Below are 17,621 nucleotides of genomic sequence, written 5' to 3'. Positions count from 1 at the left end.
TCGTTGCGGTACGTGGGCTTCTCATTGTGGTGGCTTCTCTTGCTGCAGAGCACGGGCTCCAGGCACCCGGGCTTCAGTAGTTGTGGCACGTGGGCTCAGAAGTTGTGGCTCGTGGGCTCTAGAGCGCAGGCTCAGTAGTTGTGGCGCACGGGCTTAGTTGCTCCGCGGCATGTGGTATCTTCCCGGACCAGGGCTGGAACCCGCATCCCCTGCATTGGCAGGCGGATTCTTAACCACTGCGCCACCAGGGAAGTCCCTCGTCTAACTTTTTATACTACAATAATGACTTAATAATGAGAATCCAGTTTGTTTCACAATGTCAGCAGGGGCCAGTAAATTTGAAGCGTTCATGTTACTTTTCTGGGAGCCTGGAGGAGGCAGCGCCAGGAGGCGGTGGAAAAGCTCGCATTAGCAGTCTGAAAACCCCGAGTCACTAATGGGCTGCCCGACCTTGGGTCATAACTGGGTTTCAGTTCCTTTCTGTAAAATGACTGAACTCTAAGGGACTGAGAGGCATTCGGCCCAGTGTCCTCAGTAAGAGCTAGTAAATGTGTGGAAGTACTATAGACAAACTGACTATCTCTATAAGGCACAATCACTGTAGGGACATTTAAGAAACTGTTAGAGGAATGGTGGGGGGCTGGGGGAGAGGACATTCACTGAATATTCTTATGTACCTTGTAAATGAAAAAACAAAAAACAAAAACCTGAGAAATGAATTAGTTTGCCAGTAATAAAAAAAATATTTTAATGACCGGGTCACTGAGTGGGCCTTCTTGCGGGGATTGGGAAGAGGACATTTGGCCAGACAAGCCCTCACTCCTAGCCCGGCATCCCCGTCTCCCAAACCTCTCGCCGCCGCCAGCCCTCCCTCACCCGCGCCCGCACCCGCGCCTCACCTTTCACCCACCCGACCTGAGCGCGGGCGCCGAAGCGGTTGCGGCCATCTTAACTACGGGCAAGAGGCCCTTGCAAGGCCACTAGCGGAACAGCAAGAGAAGACAAGTAGAGGGGGGAGTATACCAGATCATCAACGCCAGGCCGACACTGAAGCTGTTACATGCCTTTCGCTAAAGTAGAAGGACGGGAGGGTGCCACCATCTCTTCTGAAGGCTTCTTCATTTCCCGGCCCTGGGACCAACGAGTTCGCGTAACGGGCCGTTTCCCGCCGTCCTAGAGTGGCCCCACCCAAACCTACTTCCGGTCGTCTGGGCCCGGAGGGACCCACCCCCACCCCCACCCAGCACCGCAGGCCGAATCCCCAGCGTCCCAACCCGGGGATATGGGGGTGAGCCCAAGACTCCGTCCCCGGCCCTGCTCTGGGCTCCCTGCGCAGGTGCCGGTGAAGGCCGGGCGGGAAGGACCTGGGAGAAGGCCGAGGGCCACGGGCTTCGTGAAAGTGGCCGTGTATTTCTTCCCCGAGGAGTGGGGATGTCTGCGGTGGCATACCTTAACCTGGCCGTGCTCGGTGAGATCCAGCGTCCCGGATCTCTGAAAAGGGAAGGGGGTGGGTGGGACGAACAGGGACAGGTGCCTGAATCCACTGAGCCTGACTCCAACAGAGTCAGGGTGACCCTGTTTCCCGTCATCCTCGCCAGATCAGCCTAAATTCATAAGTGACCCTCTCCGGTCAGATTTCAACACTGCAAAAACTTCTAAAACCTGTACCGGACTTCAAGGCGCATGGCACACTAACCTCCACGGACTCAAACCAGATCTTTCCCTACAGGCAAGCCATCTCCTTGACTCCAGCTAAGTAGAATCTTTGTTCTTTGGACATGCTTCCAGCTTAATAAGCCTTTGTTCTTGCTATTCTGCTGTGTTATACACTGACCTCCAACTCTAACACCCTTCAATGCCCTTCTCAAATGCCATCTTCAAGAAATTCCTTGGAGGGGGGATAAATTGGGAAATTGAGATTGACATATATACACTACTATATATAAAATAGATAACTAATAAGGACCTAGTATATAGTACAGGGAACTCTACTCAATACTCTGTAATGGCCTATATGGGAGAAGAATCTAAAAAAGAGTGGATATATGTATATGTGTAACTGATTCACTGTACACCTGAAATTAACACAACATTGTAAATCAACTATAATAAAAATTAGAAAGAAAGAAAAGAAAGAGAGAGAGGGAGGAAGGAAGGAAGAAAGGAAGAAAGAAAGAAAAGAAATGAAATTCCTCCTAGAGCTCTTCTGCCCTGTGCTGGAAGTCTCCTCTAAACTGCAGCTCTGTGTCCATCTCTATAGCCCTGAGCACAATCTGCCCAAAGGTCTTCTCTGCACCTGTGCCAGCAAAGCTCCTACCTGGTATCTCTCTTAGAGCAGGTACTTTATCTTGGTTCACCAATGTCTCCAATACCTGGAACATCTAGAACAATGCCTGGCACACATGATGTGCCCAATACATTTTCATTAAATGAATGCGTAGGTAGTCTTAAGAAATGTTTATTGGATGATTAGGGTTCTTCCCCAGTTTTGCCAGACCCCAAACCAGCCCTCATCAAATGGGTGGAGCAGGAGACCCAGCTGTGGGGTACAGGTGCTCAGGATCCCCTGGAGGAGGAAGCCTGAGAGAAAGCCAGAAAGATGGGAAGTGGAGGTGATGTCCCAGTGTCAGCTATAAGGGAAAACGTTTGAGCAAGAAACACCATCTATATGTTCTTTACTGCTGGTGTTACTAATTTTCGCTGACCTGAATTTATGACACCCACTGGAGACTGCAATCTTGACCTTCTCTTTCTCACTTAATTGGCTTTGAGGCATCCAAGTGGTCACATGATTAGGTCACACTGTATGAATCATCCAGACCGCAGGTCAGTGGCAGTGTGTGAATTCAGGTTTAGGATGGAGGCAGTTCATCAGTCTTCCAGGTCCCTGGTTCCTATAACAGCTGCCCTTCTGGTTGAGAGTATCTCTTCTGGTTGGCCCTGGCGTGGGTGGGAATGTCCCTGACTTGGGAGCCCTCAACTGGCCAATACAGTCTAGAAGGGGGCTTCCAGTAGGCCTTGGAGAGTTAACAGGAAAAAAGGTAAGTTTTGAATCTGCTATGTTTCCCAGCACTCACTCAGAAAAATGATACATTTGGAAGGGGTCAGCAGAAGGAGTCCATTTGGGAGTTGTCATGAGGCTCTGGAGTCAGAGACACTGATGTGGTCTTGGAGCCTGTGGCCAAGGCTCCCTGTAGTCAGGACTTTCCCAGGCCCTCAGTCTGTGCCCAGCTTCAACACCTGGCACTCAGACCACACCCTCATCCCCACCCCAAGTGCAGTCATGCTTTACCTTTACCTTCAACTTGGCCCAGTGTGCTCTGTTTTGTGTTTTTTTCTTTTTTGACCACACCACGCAGCGTGCAGGATCCTAGTTCCCCAACCAGGGATCGAACCCGTACCCCCTGCAGTGGAAGCACAGAGTCCCAACCACTGGACCTCCAGGGAAGTCCCGGCCCAGTGCACTCTGGAGAGGGACCCTTTACTTGCAGCTAGTGCAGTAACTCTCATGCTACTTGCTGACTCACACAGGCAAGCAGGCCTACAACTGTCCCCACAGTGGGAGGTGCTTCAGCCAGAGGCCACTAGTAGACCCACCAGCTTGGTACCATGGCCCTCAGGGTCTGACCCAGGGGTGCAGACTCTGCCCAAGGTTCTTCTCCAGGAGAGTCCAGACCCCCCCTGCGAGCTTTCAGCACTACCCAGGGCTCTTCCAGTGTGTGATAGGGATGGGCACTGACAGGTGACAAAAAGCCATCACTCTTAGTGGAAATTTTCTAATTTCTTTTGTGTCCTTCAGGGGGCCTGAGAGGCTAAGACAACTTGTTGGGGTTGAGCCCCTGGGCAACTCTGCACCCTTAGTCCTTACCCCCCACGGACCACCCTACAACAAGCCTCTCTCCTTGGCCAGGCTGACCCCTCCCAAGTTTATGTCTTCCCCTTCCCTACAGCTGAGATCAACTCTTTACTTGCCCAGCTCCCCTAGGGAGAAGCAGCCACTGGATACAGGGTGTCAGGCGGGAGCCTCAGGGGGGCCTTTGGAAGGAGGCAAACAGACAAGAGCTCCAGAGTAGACCCCAGAGCTGCTGAAGATGTGAAGTGCATGTTCATGAAGTGTGTGAAATGCTGTGACTGATTTAAGTGGCCAAAGGAAAAATATCAAGGCTTCTTAGGGCAGAGTGTTTATGAAGGCTTGTGGGAAGCACAGACTAGACATTCAATAAATGCGTCCGGTGAGAGAGAGGGTTTGGAGGTAGAAATGATGGAGAGAGTTGGTGCCATTTGCTAAGACAAAGACCCCAGGAGGGGCAGGTTATGGGAAGAAAGGGATGAATTCAGTTTGAGCCACGCAGAGTCCGAGGTGCTTGTGGGCCATCCATGCCGGGGCAAGGTGGCAGGTGGCTCTGTGATCAGGAGCTCAGGAGCCAAGCTTGAGCTAGAGGTAAATAGATGTTCGGGAGACGTCCTGTAGGGCATGTCGGGGGAGCGTAAGCTTACAGAAGGAGGGTCCTTCCGACCTTTCTCAGACCTCACCCTACTCTTCCCCAGTTGCCCCCCACGACCTCCTGAAACAGAAGCTCCCATAATTTCAGGCTCTATCAAGCTTCCAGTAGAGAAGGTTCTTTTACCCGCTCCATTTTTTTTACCCTTAACACTGGGGGAAGCCTGCTGTCACTCAGTGATGGGCCAGCGACGAAATTGAACGTCTGAATTAACAGCGCGGAGCGGCCTGGGGTCTGGGCTGGAGGTCGCTGTTCCAAACCTGGGCGGGGCCGCGGCTGCGCCTCCAGCGCGGCGGGCGCGGGGACCCGGCGGGGAAGCCGGGCCGCCGCGCCTCCGGGGCCGGGCGCCAAGCTCTGGGGAACGCCGCCTCCGGGATGGTGGCAGCGCCTCCTCGGGCGCCTGTAGCCGCCGCGGCCATGTTGGCTGAGGGCTCGAAGACAAAGCCACCTGGAGACACCGGGGCGGCGTCATCTGGGCACGATGGCGCGGGAGGGAAGTTCGTGGGGCCGCGTTGCCGCCATCTCTTAGGAAGGCATCTTCCAGTTCTGGTTCTCGGTGCACCTTCAGCCACCCGCTCTTAGTGTTCAGCCACCCCCGTGGGCCCTCGAGGGGCCGTTCCTGGTCTCCCGGCCTCACGACGGCGCCCCGACCCTCGGGCCCGGCCAGGGAGCGTTCTTGATCGCGGAGGCTCCGCGGACCCCGGCGGGTAGGAGTGGCGCTGGCCCGCCGCCGGGGTGGCACTTACGATGGCGCCGCCCCCGGCCCCGCTCCCCGCGCGGGAAGCTAACGGGGCCGGGCGCCAGGGGGGAAAACCCGAGCCCCTGAGCTTCGCGGACGTGGCCGTGTACTTCTCCCCGGAGGAGTGGGGGTGTCTGCGGCCCGCGCAGAGGGCCCTGTACCGGGACGTGATGCGAGAGACCTACGGCCACCTGGGCGCGCTCGGTGAGGCTCCACTTGCTCGCCTGCGCCCACAACCCCGTCCACTCCGCCCAACCTCTGGGTCCTGCACGTGGAGTGGGAGGCCCCAGAAAGTCGCGACCCTGGGCGGCGGCCTCCCCAGCAGCGTGGGCTTTGCATTCTTCTCTCCCAGGCTTCCGAGGCGCCAAGCCAGCCCTCATCTCCTGGGTGGAGGAAGAGGCCGAACTGTGGGGTCCAGATGCCCGGGATCCTGAGACGGGAGAGTGTCTTAGAGAAGCAGACACAGGTGAAGTAGTGGGTACTTTGTCCCGTGGGGACTTCCTCTGGGTCCGACCCATCCTGCTACCCTCTGCCAACTCCTTACCTGATCATCAGTTTCCTCCCTGAATTGCTTTCCCAGCTAAGGTTATTATGCCTGGTCCCTGCCTAGCTCTGGATTCAGCCTAGAAAGGGGCTGTGAGTGTGACCCAGGCATACCTGCCTCTCCACTCCACTACAGCTCCGCGGTATCTGAGCCCCTCACATCTAGTCGGTCTCTAAGCTCCTTGGAGCTCCGCATCACCCCGTCTGCTGTTTGCCTGCTCTCTAGCTCCTCTGCCACCTCCTCTGTTTTCGTTTACTTTCTTTTTGTTGTATTTTTGTAGCAGCCTCCTTTCTCTTGGCTTGCACGGTTTTCTTCCTCCACTTCATCCTGTCCACCTGTTGCACCGTGCCCAGCCCCTCTGAACTTGTCAATGCCAGTCACCTTCATGCCTCTCTGTGCTGCATCCTTACCATCCACTCATCCTCCGTGATCCAGTTAAATTGTCATCCCTCTGACCCCCATTTCCCCAGCCCTGAAGTAGAATGTACTGTGCCCCTCTTCCTTCCTTCTCTGTCTCTTCAGCTTTTCTTACCATCCTGTGCAGCTGAGGAAAAGGTGTCACTCCTAGCTTCCCTGCCTGTACCAAGCTGAGTCCCAGAGGCAGCTGTGGGTCCAGAAGGTGCCTGTATCTAAGAGGCTTCTCTGTTCCCATATGGGCTGTGGGAATCAAGGACCAGGATAAGCCAGGGTCTGAGCTCTCCCCTTATCTCCCAGCAGGTTCCAGAGACAAGGAAGAGAAAGGACAAAGAGAAGGGACCGAGGCACTGGGGAAGATCCTTTCTGTGGACGCTCAGCCTCCCGGGCTGATGGCTCTCAAACCCTTTTCTGCTGGGTTTTCTTATGGTTGGGAGCAGCCATCGAAGGTGCCTCGCCGGGGTCGCCCACCACTCTGTGCCCATCCCCCGGTCCCCAGGGCAGACCAGAGGCACGGTTGCTACATGTGCGGGAAGAGTTTCGCTTGGCGCTCCACCCTGGTGGAGCATCTGTACACCCACACGGGCGAGAAGCCCTTCAGTTGCCCTGACTGTGGCAAGGGCTTCAGCCAGGCCTCCTCTCTGAGCAAGCACCGGGCCATCCACCGAGGGGAGCGGCCCCACCGCTGCCCGGACTGTGGCCGGGCCTTCACCCAGCGTTCCGCCCTCACCACCCACCTCCGGGTCCACACGGGCGAGAAGCCCTACAGCTGTGCTGACTGCGGCCGCTGCTTCAGCCAGAGCTCCGCCCTCTACCAGCACCAGCGGGTCCACAGCGGCGAGACCCCCTTCCCGTGCCCAGACTGTGGCCGCGCCTTCGCCCACGCCTCAGACCTCCGGCGCCACGTGCGCACCCACACGGGCGAGAAGCCCTATCCGTGCCCAGATTGCGGGCGCTGCTTCCGGCAGAGCTCCGAGATGGCGGCCCACCGGCGCACCCACAGCGGCGAGCGCCCTTACGCCTGTCCGCAATGCGGCAGGTGCTTTGGCCAGAAGTCAGCCATGGCCAAGCACCAGTGGGTCCATCGGCCCGGGGCGGGGCGGCGCAGGGGCCGGGGTGCCAGTGGGTTGCCTGTGCCCCTGGCCTCTGGCCGAGGGGACCTGGACCCACCCGTGGGCTTCCAGCACTACCCGGAGATATTCCAGGAGTGTGGGTGATGGCCTCAACGGTGACAAGGCAAAGGGTGAAGATCTAGACATTGTCTGAGGCCCAGGGTGGCCTCAGGGGCCTGAAACTCCGGCAGCTCCGGGGAGGCCACAGAAGTCCCAGCCAGAGCTGGACCTGGGGGAGGAGGACTGTTTCATCTTAGGCCCTCACGAGCTTCATCTGCTGATACCTTGTTCCCTACTGTCCCAGACTCTAGAAGCCCCCTTTGCTGAGTTAGGGCTGAGGTTAGAACCCCGACTAGACTTCCACTGTGGGGAAGAAAAGGCTGTTTCTAAGAGGATTGAGGTGGAGAACTTTGTTTTGCCCAGTGACTTTACTGCAGAAGTTAAAAACTGATGGCCGGGTACTGAATGTGGTCACATTCAGGACTGAATGTGGTCTGTAGCAGCCTTTTAAAATATATATATTTTTTAGCCCAGCCAGCATTTTTAAATGTTATGAATTATTGGTTAAGATTTAAAAATGAGGATATTTCACACAAAAAAACAGGTTTCTGGCCTCTCTTGAAAAATCCGAAGATTTGGCAACTCCACCTGAGCTCCCACAAAACCACAATTGGTGGGAGCTGAGGGGCAGTTGCCCCTTTGGATGGAGACCAGGCTCTCCAGTTCAGCATGCCCGCCACTCCTTATCACCTCCTGACCAGTGTCAGCTGGCACTCATCATGGCTCGCCAACATCTCCGGCAATGCAGGCCCTCTCCATCTGGCATTTTTCTACTCATTTACATGACCTGTTGGGTTCCTGTAGTCATTTGAGTTTGCAAACTGTAGTCTACAGCATTCAATTGTTCTTGAATCAGGGATTCAGGTAGAGAGCATATTTGTGAAAGGGTGGCAGGAGAGAAGTAAAAGGAGGCTTAATGTTAGATCTTGGCTCGTATTGCATTTTATGGTTTACAAAGTACTGTCTTGTCCATCAACTCATTTCACCCTCATAATTGCCTATGGAAGGAAGCATCTTGCTTGGAGAGGACAGCCCATCAGGAAGAGGCAGTCAGGACTGAACTTTTTGCCCCAAATGGAGTGGTGTCTCCACCTCAGCACCACTCAGCTGACCTGCACTTCCTGTTTTTGAAGGGGAGGGGCCTGAGAGACCCCTCTAGTACTCCTTGGGCCTCCCTGGGAGAGCCCTATGGCTCAGGCTTTGCTATTCTAGGCCCAGCCAGGAGGGCCTCATCACACTTCTGAACTGGAAGAGATCTTAGCTTTTCCATCCTTTTGCATTTGGGGACACTGAGACTGGGGAAAGCTGAGCAACCTGTCCAAGGTCACACACGGAGTGAGATGCTAGGATTCTTTGTTTCCTGCTGTCTTTACCATACCACTCTTTGAGTTCCTTGCCAGTGTCTCAGCCAGGGTTCTGGAAGCATCTTCCCACTCCCTGAGATGACACCCAGCACTGACCTAGACTAGGGACAGAGCAGCACAGTGTTAGTGAAGCCCAGGTACAAGATGAGTGACAAAACAGCCACATAGCCAACAGGGCAAGGGAGAAACCAGCCTTAGATGAGAGTTCCAGGGCCAACAAAATCAAAGCTTGCATCTTCATTCTCTTTAGGACCTCCATCACCAACAAAGGGCGACAAGGCCAGGAACATTTGGGGTTAGTAGCCAGAGGGAACTGTACTATTCTGTATTCCCAAGCTCTGCAGAGAATCCCTCCCCCATCACCCTGTGACTCCATCATCCATCTACCACTCATTCCTTTGGTCAGAGTCCAGCCTTGTCCAGGTGATGGAAGCAGCCAGCCATGTGTAGACCCTTTCTTGCCTCTGGTCAGGATGACCCTTCCCCTCAAGTAGGAGTAGCAAGGACTTATGTCCTCGGTGGCCTGTGTGCACTTCCCTTCTGAGAACTCAGCCCTGTGTCTGGCCTTAGGAAGAAACCAGATTTGTCAACCTAAAGAAACTTCTAAAGGAAGAGGTACAAAACTTGGGGAAAAGACACTGTTCAGGTAAAGTGATGAACTGACTTGATTCCAACCTAATCTTCCAATCTGACCCCACCAAGATCTCTCTTAGACTAAACTTCACCAGGAGGATTGGCTCATATGCCACCTGTCACAGGGGGAATGTGGGAGTAAGGAGAGGCACCTTGGGAGTGAGGAGAGGCACCTTGGCAGTAGTAGCTACCTTTGTACCAGCTTTTATTCCCCTAGAGAAGCCAGTGTCCAACCCATCCTTCCCCCTGCCCCTCAGCACTGCCTGGGGAAAGCGCAGCCTGCAATACCACTTCTCAGGTCAGCCTCAAAGCCAGATCTGGACCCTGTCTGAGCTTGCCAATTAAAGGTATAATTACTACTTTCTCTGAGTGCTCTGAAGTTTTCAAGACTTGCTTAGGGCCCCCAAACCAGAACCAACTCCTCTGCTTCCTGCCCTCGTGACCCAATTTTCCCCCCACTTAATATTTGAGTATCATGGAACGCTTAAGCCTCAGCCTCACCCCCTTCTTAGCTCCTCACTCCTTGGCACAGATACTTGCCCTAAAGGTAAGGCTCCCTTTTCTCTCTGCTACCAAAGGTTTTTGAGGCTCAGCCCCTGAAGCAATTTAAGCCAGGAAGAGGGTTTTCGTAGGGCTTCATTGGTGCATCAGGAGAAATGCTTGTCTGCACCAGTGAAAACATGAGCCCCATCCACATGGCCAGAGTGAGAGGTCAAGGCCATGACCACATGGCCCCTTCCTAGTTTGTCCAAGCCATGTAAAGGATAAGTATTGATATGAGCTCCAAAGACCCCTAAATTTGGGGGGAATATTTGTTTATGTGTATCTTTCTAGGGACAGTACGTGCAAAGACGTTTATGACTCAGAAGCTAAAACCTGCTCTAGGCCAATATTTTTCAAAGTAAGGCCTTTCTGCCACAGAATCACATGCAGTTATCTCTTCAAAATGCAGCTAGCTCCCTGGGCCCTGTCCCTAGTCTATTGTATCTCCAGGGGTGGAATCTTATGGCTGCTAAAGTTTGAGAGAACCACTGCTCTGAACATAAAAATGTTATTTTCTAGCTGCTCTTAGCGTTGCAAGAGTAGGGGTTGGTGTCAGGGCCCGTTCTAAATGTGTCAGGCCAGCTGATGACTTCACCATACACAAAGACTCCCATTTCCTTTGTTCTTCCCAAAGGGGCCTGTGTCATGATTGGTCTCTTTCTGGGTACCTCAAAGCTTCTTGAATATACCTGGGCATCTCTTGTAGCGTCTGACAGAAGGCCTCTTAGAGGGCTTGTCCTTTGCATGCAGGGAGGAAGCAGATCACACAGAAGCCCCTCTCACACAGAACCTTTGTCAGGACTCTCTTGGGTGTGGGCCAAGTTGGTTGGACCATGAACTGTGGCGGCACACTGAACAGCTCTGCCCCAGTGCTGCTGCACGCCGAGGGATGATGCTGTGGACGAAGTGGCTGCCCAACTCAGGACATGCACTTGGTCAAGTTGGAACCCTCATCAGAGTCTTCCCTGCGCTTAGAGCCTATCCCTGCTATGGGCATGTGGCCGGCAGAGGCTGGCTGCCTCTCGAAGGTCCATTGCATGGAGAGGACAGGTGCTGGAGGAGGCTGCCTGGAAGTCGGCCAGGTACTAGTGAGACTGAATTTCCACATGGAAATACTGGTGCCAGAGCAGACTGAAGCCCTGGCCCAACTTCTGCTATTCGCGGGGCTTGTGGCCCACGCTATGAAGAGTGCAGGCAGGGACCATGTCAGAGCTGGGGCTGGAGGACTCACCACATACTTTGCAGGGGACGGCTGCTCTCCTGTGGGAATTTTCTGGTGGGTAAGCAGGTTGGACGTCAGAGGAAAGTGTCTCATGAAGGAGACTTTTGTCTCTCATTTGTGTGCTTTGGGGATGACCAGGAGGTGGCCCAGGTCCAGATCTTCCCATAATCACTGCACTTGTAGGCCTGTGTGGGCCCTCTAGTGCTGGACCCTGTGAGCCATTCTTCATGAAGGTTTTAGGACAGACAGTGGGATGGGAGAGAGGCATGGAGCTGGAAGCTGATCCTCTGGAGGGCAGAAAAGGACTCCTGCTTTATTTGTAGGAAGGTCTCTATCTGTGATTCTGTCTGTAAGCCTCTACTGAGAACTGAGATCGCATCTCTCCAGCCTTTTCCCATTTGGAATTCTCCAAATTCTTGTTCTCATCTCCTTTCAGGAGAATGGAAGATGCCATCTTTCCTCCTCAGCAGTTTCCTTCTTTCCTTTGTCTGGTAAGGCAATAAGAAAACACAATCTATGGCTCCTGCATCACTCCCACAGAGAGAATTTGGTTCATTAATTGTCAAGAACACTACCAACTAGTTTTAGCAGCAAGGGTAGAAGAAGGACAAGAACTGGATCCTATTAAATTGTCTTTCCAGGGTCACTTTTCCTTTGATTCAAAGCTGCACCTAGGGCAGTGTTTCTCAGGTTCCCTTCCTCTACAAGCCTCTATCCAAGTCAGACAGGACTGGAGAGTGGTTCTCTCCTATCCACTTCCACTCCTGAGAAAATCCAGGAACCAGGGACAAAGGCTCCAAGGGACTGAGTTAAACTCAGTCTTTGGGGAAGGTGAAGGGGAGAGTCAGGGTAACAGAAAAGGAAACAACCTTCTTTCTGCGGCAGGATCCCCCCCACTGGCCCCTTCGGCACCTGGAACCTGTGGGAAGAAGGAAAGTGCTGGGAAAGAGAGTGTGAGAAGAGACCGGGGAGTCAAGGGTGTCTGTCCTCAGATGCCTTGTCTTTCATTCTTCAGAAAGATAAAACCTAATGAAGGGTAAATGGGGGCGGGAAAATGTCTGAAAGCACAGGCTCAACAAGAAGGGAGACGCCAGGGACCTCCCTCCCACTCCTCCCGCTAGCACTTCTGAAGCACAGAGAAGGTGGAACCGGCCTGCGCACCATGCAACCAATCAGAAAGGTGCCTCGCGTTCCCTGGCGACCATTAACGCCTAGCAGTTGGTGTAGTGGGAGGAGGCGGGACGGTGAAAGCACGCGCTGCACCGACCAATCGGTGAACTCCCTGGGAGGGAGGGGCGGTGCCTCCGGAAACTGGAGGCAGGCCTGTTTCCTTGGCAACGATCCTAGCCCTCCCTGAAGGGGGAAGGGTGGAGATTAGGAGAAGCAGCGAGCGGAGGGGGCCAGGAGGAGTGCGGGTGGGCACGCCGGTGTGGGGGAGTGGAGTTCGAGGAGGGGGGTTCCAGACTCAGGAGCCTCGATGAGCCTAAGTGGCGGGGTGGGGTCCCGAGGCGCGGCCAGAGCTGACCCCAAGGCCCGGGAGGGGAGGGGAGGTAGACACCGCCCCCGCTGGCACCGGGAAGCGTCGCTCCTTCTCGCTGACCTTGGTCTCGCTTGTTGCCTCGCCCTTGGCCACAGGCACTGACGGACTCAGGGCCGGGAGAAGGACATATAGGCCCCCGGGCGGACAGGACCTAGGACATAGGCACACAAACTGCCCCAGCTTCTCCCGCCGGCTCCAGGGCGCCCCATCCTCGCCTACCTCGACGCCGGGGCCATCCAGCCCAGGGTTAATGCCAACGAGTTTCCACCTCCAGCCGCTCCTAGAGAGGCCGCGGCGCTAGCCAGCGGGGGAAACTGGCCGCGGACGGACACTTCCTGTGCAGAGGGGAGGGGGACGGCCAGCCGCAGCCCACCCCGGGGCTGGGAGGCCAGACGTCGGGGTCTCGGGCGGGGAGCGGTATCCGGGGGCGGCAAGGCGAGTCGTGAAGCTCCTCATTTCCGAGGCCACGACGTGTGGGGGCCTGCGAGGACCCCAGGGCAAGCCGAGACCTTGTGGGTGGGGGCGGGGCCGCGGGTAGGGGAGGGGCCCGGCGGGCCGGAGAGGCCCAGGGTCAAGACGTCCGGCCTCAGGGGCCGGGGCTGGACAGCCGGGTCCCCTGGGTGGCGCTGAGCGGGCGGGCGGCGAGGGCCCGGGTCTCGGGGCACTCAGACCGGGTCGCAGGATCGTCCGCCATCGCCGCTGCCGCCGCACTGGGAGCCGGCGGGGATGGAACGGGAGGCGTCGCCGTGGGGCCTCGAGCCCCGGGATGTGCAAAGTCCTGACGAAATGGGGAGCCCCGAAGGGTCCCTCAAAGGTGAGGGAGGGAGCGCCCCTCCGAGGGGCGTGACTGGGAGCGGGAGAGGGGGCTGTAGTGGGTGGGAGGGGAAGAGAGCCGGGGGCTTGGACACCTGGGACTTGGAGGAGGCGGGGGCGGGGACCGGGTGTCCTGGGTTTGCTGAGGGGGAGGTGGGAATTTCAGCACTTGCCCGAGGGCCAGCGACCCTGCTTGAGGAGGAGGGAAAGGTTTGTGGCAACTAATGGTGGGACCCAGTGACCTTCCAGGCCCCACACAATCTGGGTTTTCTGTAATTCTCTGATCCTGCAGGCAACATGAGTGAGAATGAGGAAGAGGAAATTTCTCAGCAAGAAGGCACTGGGGACTATGAGGTGGAAGAGATACCTTTTGGGCTTGAACCCCAGAGCCCTGGGTTTGGGCCACAAAGCCCAGAGTTTGAACCCCAAAGCCCCAGGTTTGAGCCTGAGAGTCCAGGTTTTGAGTCCCGAAGCCCTGGTTTTGTGCCCCCAAGCCCTGAGTTTGCACCCAGAAGCCCTGAATCAGATTCTCAGAGCCCTGAGTTTGAACCCCAAAGCCCTAGGTATGAGCCCCAAAGCCCTGGGTATGAACCCAAGAGCCCTGGATATGAACCCCGGAGCCCTGGGTATGAACCCCGGAGCCCTGGGTATGAACCCCGGAGCCCTGGATATGAATCTCAGAGCTCCAGGTATGAATCCCAGAGCCCGGGGTATGAACCGCAGAACCCTGGATTTGAACCCCAGAATCCTGAGTTCAAAACCCAGAGCCCTGAATTTGAAGCTCAAAGTTCCAAATTCCAGGAAGGTGCAGAGATTCTTCTGAATCCTGAGGAAAAGAATCCCTTGAGCATCCCCTTGGGAGTCCACCCCTTGGACTCTTTCACCCAGGGGTTTGGGGAGCAGCCCACTGGGGGCCTGCCCCTAGGGCCCCCTTTTGAGATGCCCACAGGGGCCCTGCTGGCTACACCCCAGTTTGAGATGCTCCAGAATCCCCTGGGCCTGACGGGGACCCTTCGTGGTCCAGGCCGACGGGGTGGCCGGGCCAGGGGTGGGCAGGGCCCGAGGCCTAACATCTGCGGCATCTGTGGGAAGAGTTTTGGGCGGGGCTCCACCCTGATCCAGCACCAGCGCATCCACACAGGTGAAAAACCCTATAAATGTGAGGTCTGTAGCAAGGCCTTCTCCCAGAGCTCTGACCTCATCAAACACCAGCGCACGCACACGGGCGAGCGGCCCTACAAGTGTCCCCGTTGCGGCAAGGCCTTCGCTGACAGCTCTTACCTGCTTCGCCACCAGCGCACGCACTCTGGTCAGAAGCCCTACAAGTGCCCGCACTGCGGCAAGGCCTTCGGCGACAGCTCCTACCTCCTGCGGCACCAGCGCACCCACAGCCATGAGCGGCCCTACAGCTGCCCCGAGTGTGGCAAGTGCTACAGCCAGAACTCATCCCTGCGTAGTCACCAGAGGGTGCACACCGGGCAGAGGCCCTTCAGCTGTGGCATCTGTGGCAAGAGCTTCTCCCAGCGCTCGGCACTTATCCCCCACGCCCGCAGCCATGCCCGCGAGAAGCCCTTCAAGTGCCCTGAGTGCGGCAAGCGCTTTGGCCAGAGCTCGGTGCTGGCCATCCACGCCCGTACCCACCTGCCGGGTCGCACCTACAGCTGCCCCGACTGCGGCAAGACCTTCAATCGCTCCTCCACGCTGATTCAGCACCAGCGCTCCCACACGGGCGAGCGGCCCTACAGGTGTGCCGTGTGTGGCAAGGGCTTCTGCCGCTCCTCCACGCTGCTGCAGCATCACCGGGTCCACAGCGGGGAGCGGCCCTACAAGTGCGATGACTGTGGAAAGGCCTTCTCTCAGAGCTCCGACCTCATCCGCCACCAGCGGACCCATGCAGCCGGCCGGCGCTGACCTGGGACCCCGTCGGGGTGGGGAGGTGGTGGGCAGAAGAGAAGGGGACAGGGAGCTAGAGCAACCATGAGAGAGAATAGGGGAAACGCTGGAGGAGGGAGGAGTCGAGGGTTCTAGGAGGAGAGGGGGCCTGGATGGAGGAAGCGACATGACACGGAGACTTATGGGAAATGGGCTATGAAGAGGGGTTGGAGGGAGGCCAAGCTGGCAGCCGGAGGCTCTGGGAGAGATCCAGAAAGAGGTCAGCAGAGAGCTGGCCTCAGCAGCAGCATGCCCCTTGGTGGAAGCCTGGCTTGGCAAAGTGCTAGGTGGGGGTGGGGGGAGGGGGGGTTGGGTTACTTAATTAGAGTGGGTAGCTTAGATTGGTAGCTACTGAGACCCTCGTTGAGTCAGGAAGGGGTAAGGGTAGGCGGGGCGGGGAGTGGGGCCCCGAAGCTTGGCCTGGCTTCTGAGTGCAAACCCCAGCCTCCCTTGTCTTCCTCAGGCTTTGGAGCCCCCGAATTTGAGTTCAATAAAAACCTTTATGTGGTAAAAGAGACTTGTCCTTAAAATGTGTGCATGGATAGTGCCCTGGGCAGTGGGAGATACTAGGTCATAACTACAGCCAGTGAAGCTGTAAGCCCTTGTCTGGGAAGTGCTTTTATATTCAGTGTTTCACTGGAATCTTATAAACTGAGGCTCAGGAGACATGACTTGCCCATATCTGTGCAAGTTCACGTCCTGTGCTTTGAATGCTGCACAAACACAAAGGGGGTCCAGTGCAGGTGTGAGAAAACCCTCAACCTTGTGGAGGTCCCTATTCCCAAACACGGAGGGTCTGTCCTTGGGCCAGAAAACAGACCCTGATTCTCATATCCAGGCCTAGTGCCTGCGTTCCGGCTCTCCCAGGCTCCAAGCAGCCAGCTGGGCTGTCCCCTCCCCGCTCCCAGCTGGAACCTCTAGCCACCCCTCTGTGCACACTCTGACTGACCGGAATTACAGGGATTGTCTGCAGTTCCAACCCCACCCATAGGGGGAGCTTACTGGACCCAGTATGAAGGTTGGACAACTTCAGCCTTTAAGACCCACTAGGCTGGTCCTTTTTAGGACCGTGTTGTTACCACCCCATCTTTATCCTACTTTCCTTTCACATCTGAGCCTCAGCCTCCTAACACTTGGCTCCTCAGGAAATGATGGGGAGTTGGTGCCATCAGTGAGTCTGCGGGAATTCTGGAGTATGGCCTGTCGTGAGCTTAGCTAAGGAGGACAGGCCACACCTCAGGGAACTACTCAGCTGCAGGGCACATCTTGAGAGGAACACCTGCTAAGTTCCCTGTGAAGGAGACGTTCAGACCATGTCTGCCCGGCTCCACCTGCCCCCAGCAGCTCAGCCTCACAGGCGGGTGGGGAGTCATCGCTCCATACGGCCTCCTGGGCCTCAGGATCCTGACATCACCCTCGGCCCCGCGGCCATCCTCAGGCCTTATAACTTGTCAAGGGCAAATGACCTCTCTAAGCACATTTCAATGCAGCCTCTCATGATCTACCAACTCCGGAAAGGGGCCCTAGAGATCATGTAGTTCAGTACGGTTTGGTGTGTTTAGTGGTTTTCAAAGATTAAATTATTTTGGATGTAGAACACTACTTTTCAAGGGAAATCTCACAGTCTTTTAAAGACCTTTGTAAACTTTATGCACATTTTTGTACAGCCACCCTACCACACATAATTTCAAATATTAAAATACTCCAACTCCCACATTTAATATAGTTCATATATGTAACTATATATGTCGAACAGAACTGCATTTGACTACCTGACATATTCCATTTGTAGACATTTACTACAACATTTATTTCAATTATACAATTTAATCTCCTTATTTTGTTTTTTTGTTTTTTAAAATTTATTTTATTTATTTATTTTTGGCTGCGTTGGGTCTTCACTGCTGTGTGTGGGCTTTTTTAGTTGCAGCGAGCAGGGGCTAGTCTTCCTTGCAGTGCGTGGGCTTCTCATTGTGGTGGCTTCTCTTGTTGCGGAGCACAGGCTCTAGGCACGTGGGCTCCAGTAGTTGCAGCACGCGGGCTCAGTAGTTGTGGCTCTTGGGCTCTAGATCACAGACTCAGTAGTTGTGGTGCATGGGCTTAGTTGCTCCGAGGCATGTGGGATCTTCCCAGACCAGGGCTCGAACCCGTGTCCCCTGCATTAGCAGGCAGATTCTTAACCACTGGGCCACCAGGGAAGCCC

At 55.5% G+C, this 17,621-nt stretch overlaps 2 protein-coding genes across 4 annotated transcripts; both read left to right on the top strand.

Annotated features, from left to right (window-relative positions):
• Positions 1 to 1,245: 1,245 nt before the first annotated feature.
• On the top strand, positions 1,246 to 9,710 carry LOC137749863 (zinc finger protein 764-like). Of its 3 annotated transcripts, none has more exons than XM_068524125.1 (3): positions 1,246 to 1,468; positions 5,594 to 5,707; positions 6,500 to 9,710. In XM_068524125.1, exons 1-3 carry the CDS (start codon positions 1,432 to 1,434, stop codon positions 7,414 to 7,416), a joined length of 1,068 nt encoding a protein of 355 aa, XP_068380226.1. In that variant the 5' UTR covers positions 1,246 to 1,431; the 3' UTR covers positions 7,417 to 9,710. The 3 variants fall into 3 exon arrangements, with proteins under 3 accessions (XP_068380226.1, XP_068380225.1, XP_068380224.1); XM_068524124.1 differs by lacking the exon at positions 1,246 to 1,468 and adding an exon at positions 4,830 to 5,445 and having other exon boundaries at positions 6,503 to 9,710; XM_068524123.1 differs by lacking the exon at positions 1,246 to 1,468 and adding an exon at positions 4,830 to 5,445.
• Positions 9,711 to 12,742: 3,032 nt separating this feature from the next.
• Positions 12,743 to 15,705, top strand: ZNF768 (zinc finger protein 768). The gene is made up of 2 exons (XM_068524122.1): positions 12,743 to 13,487; positions 13,779 to 15,705. Exons 1-2 carry the CDS (start codon positions 13,400 to 13,402, stop codon positions 15,395 to 15,397), a joined length of 1,707 nt encoding a protein of 568 aa, XP_068380223.1. The 5' UTR covers positions 12,743 to 13,399; the 3' UTR covers positions 15,398 to 15,705.
• Positions 15,706 to 17,621: the final 1,916 nt, after the last annotated feature.

This window comes from Eschrichtius robustus, chromosome 16 (genome assembly GCF_028021215.1).
Source record: "Eschrichtius robustus isolate mEscRob2 chromosome 16, mEscRob2.pri, whole genome shotgun sequence".
Taxonomy (NCBI): Eukaryota; Metazoa; Chordata; class Mammalia; order Artiodactyla; family Eschrichtiidae; genus Eschrichtius; species Eschrichtius robustus.
Note: the sequence above shows the minus strand (reverse complement) of the source record. Positions and strands in the feature narration are given on the sequence as shown.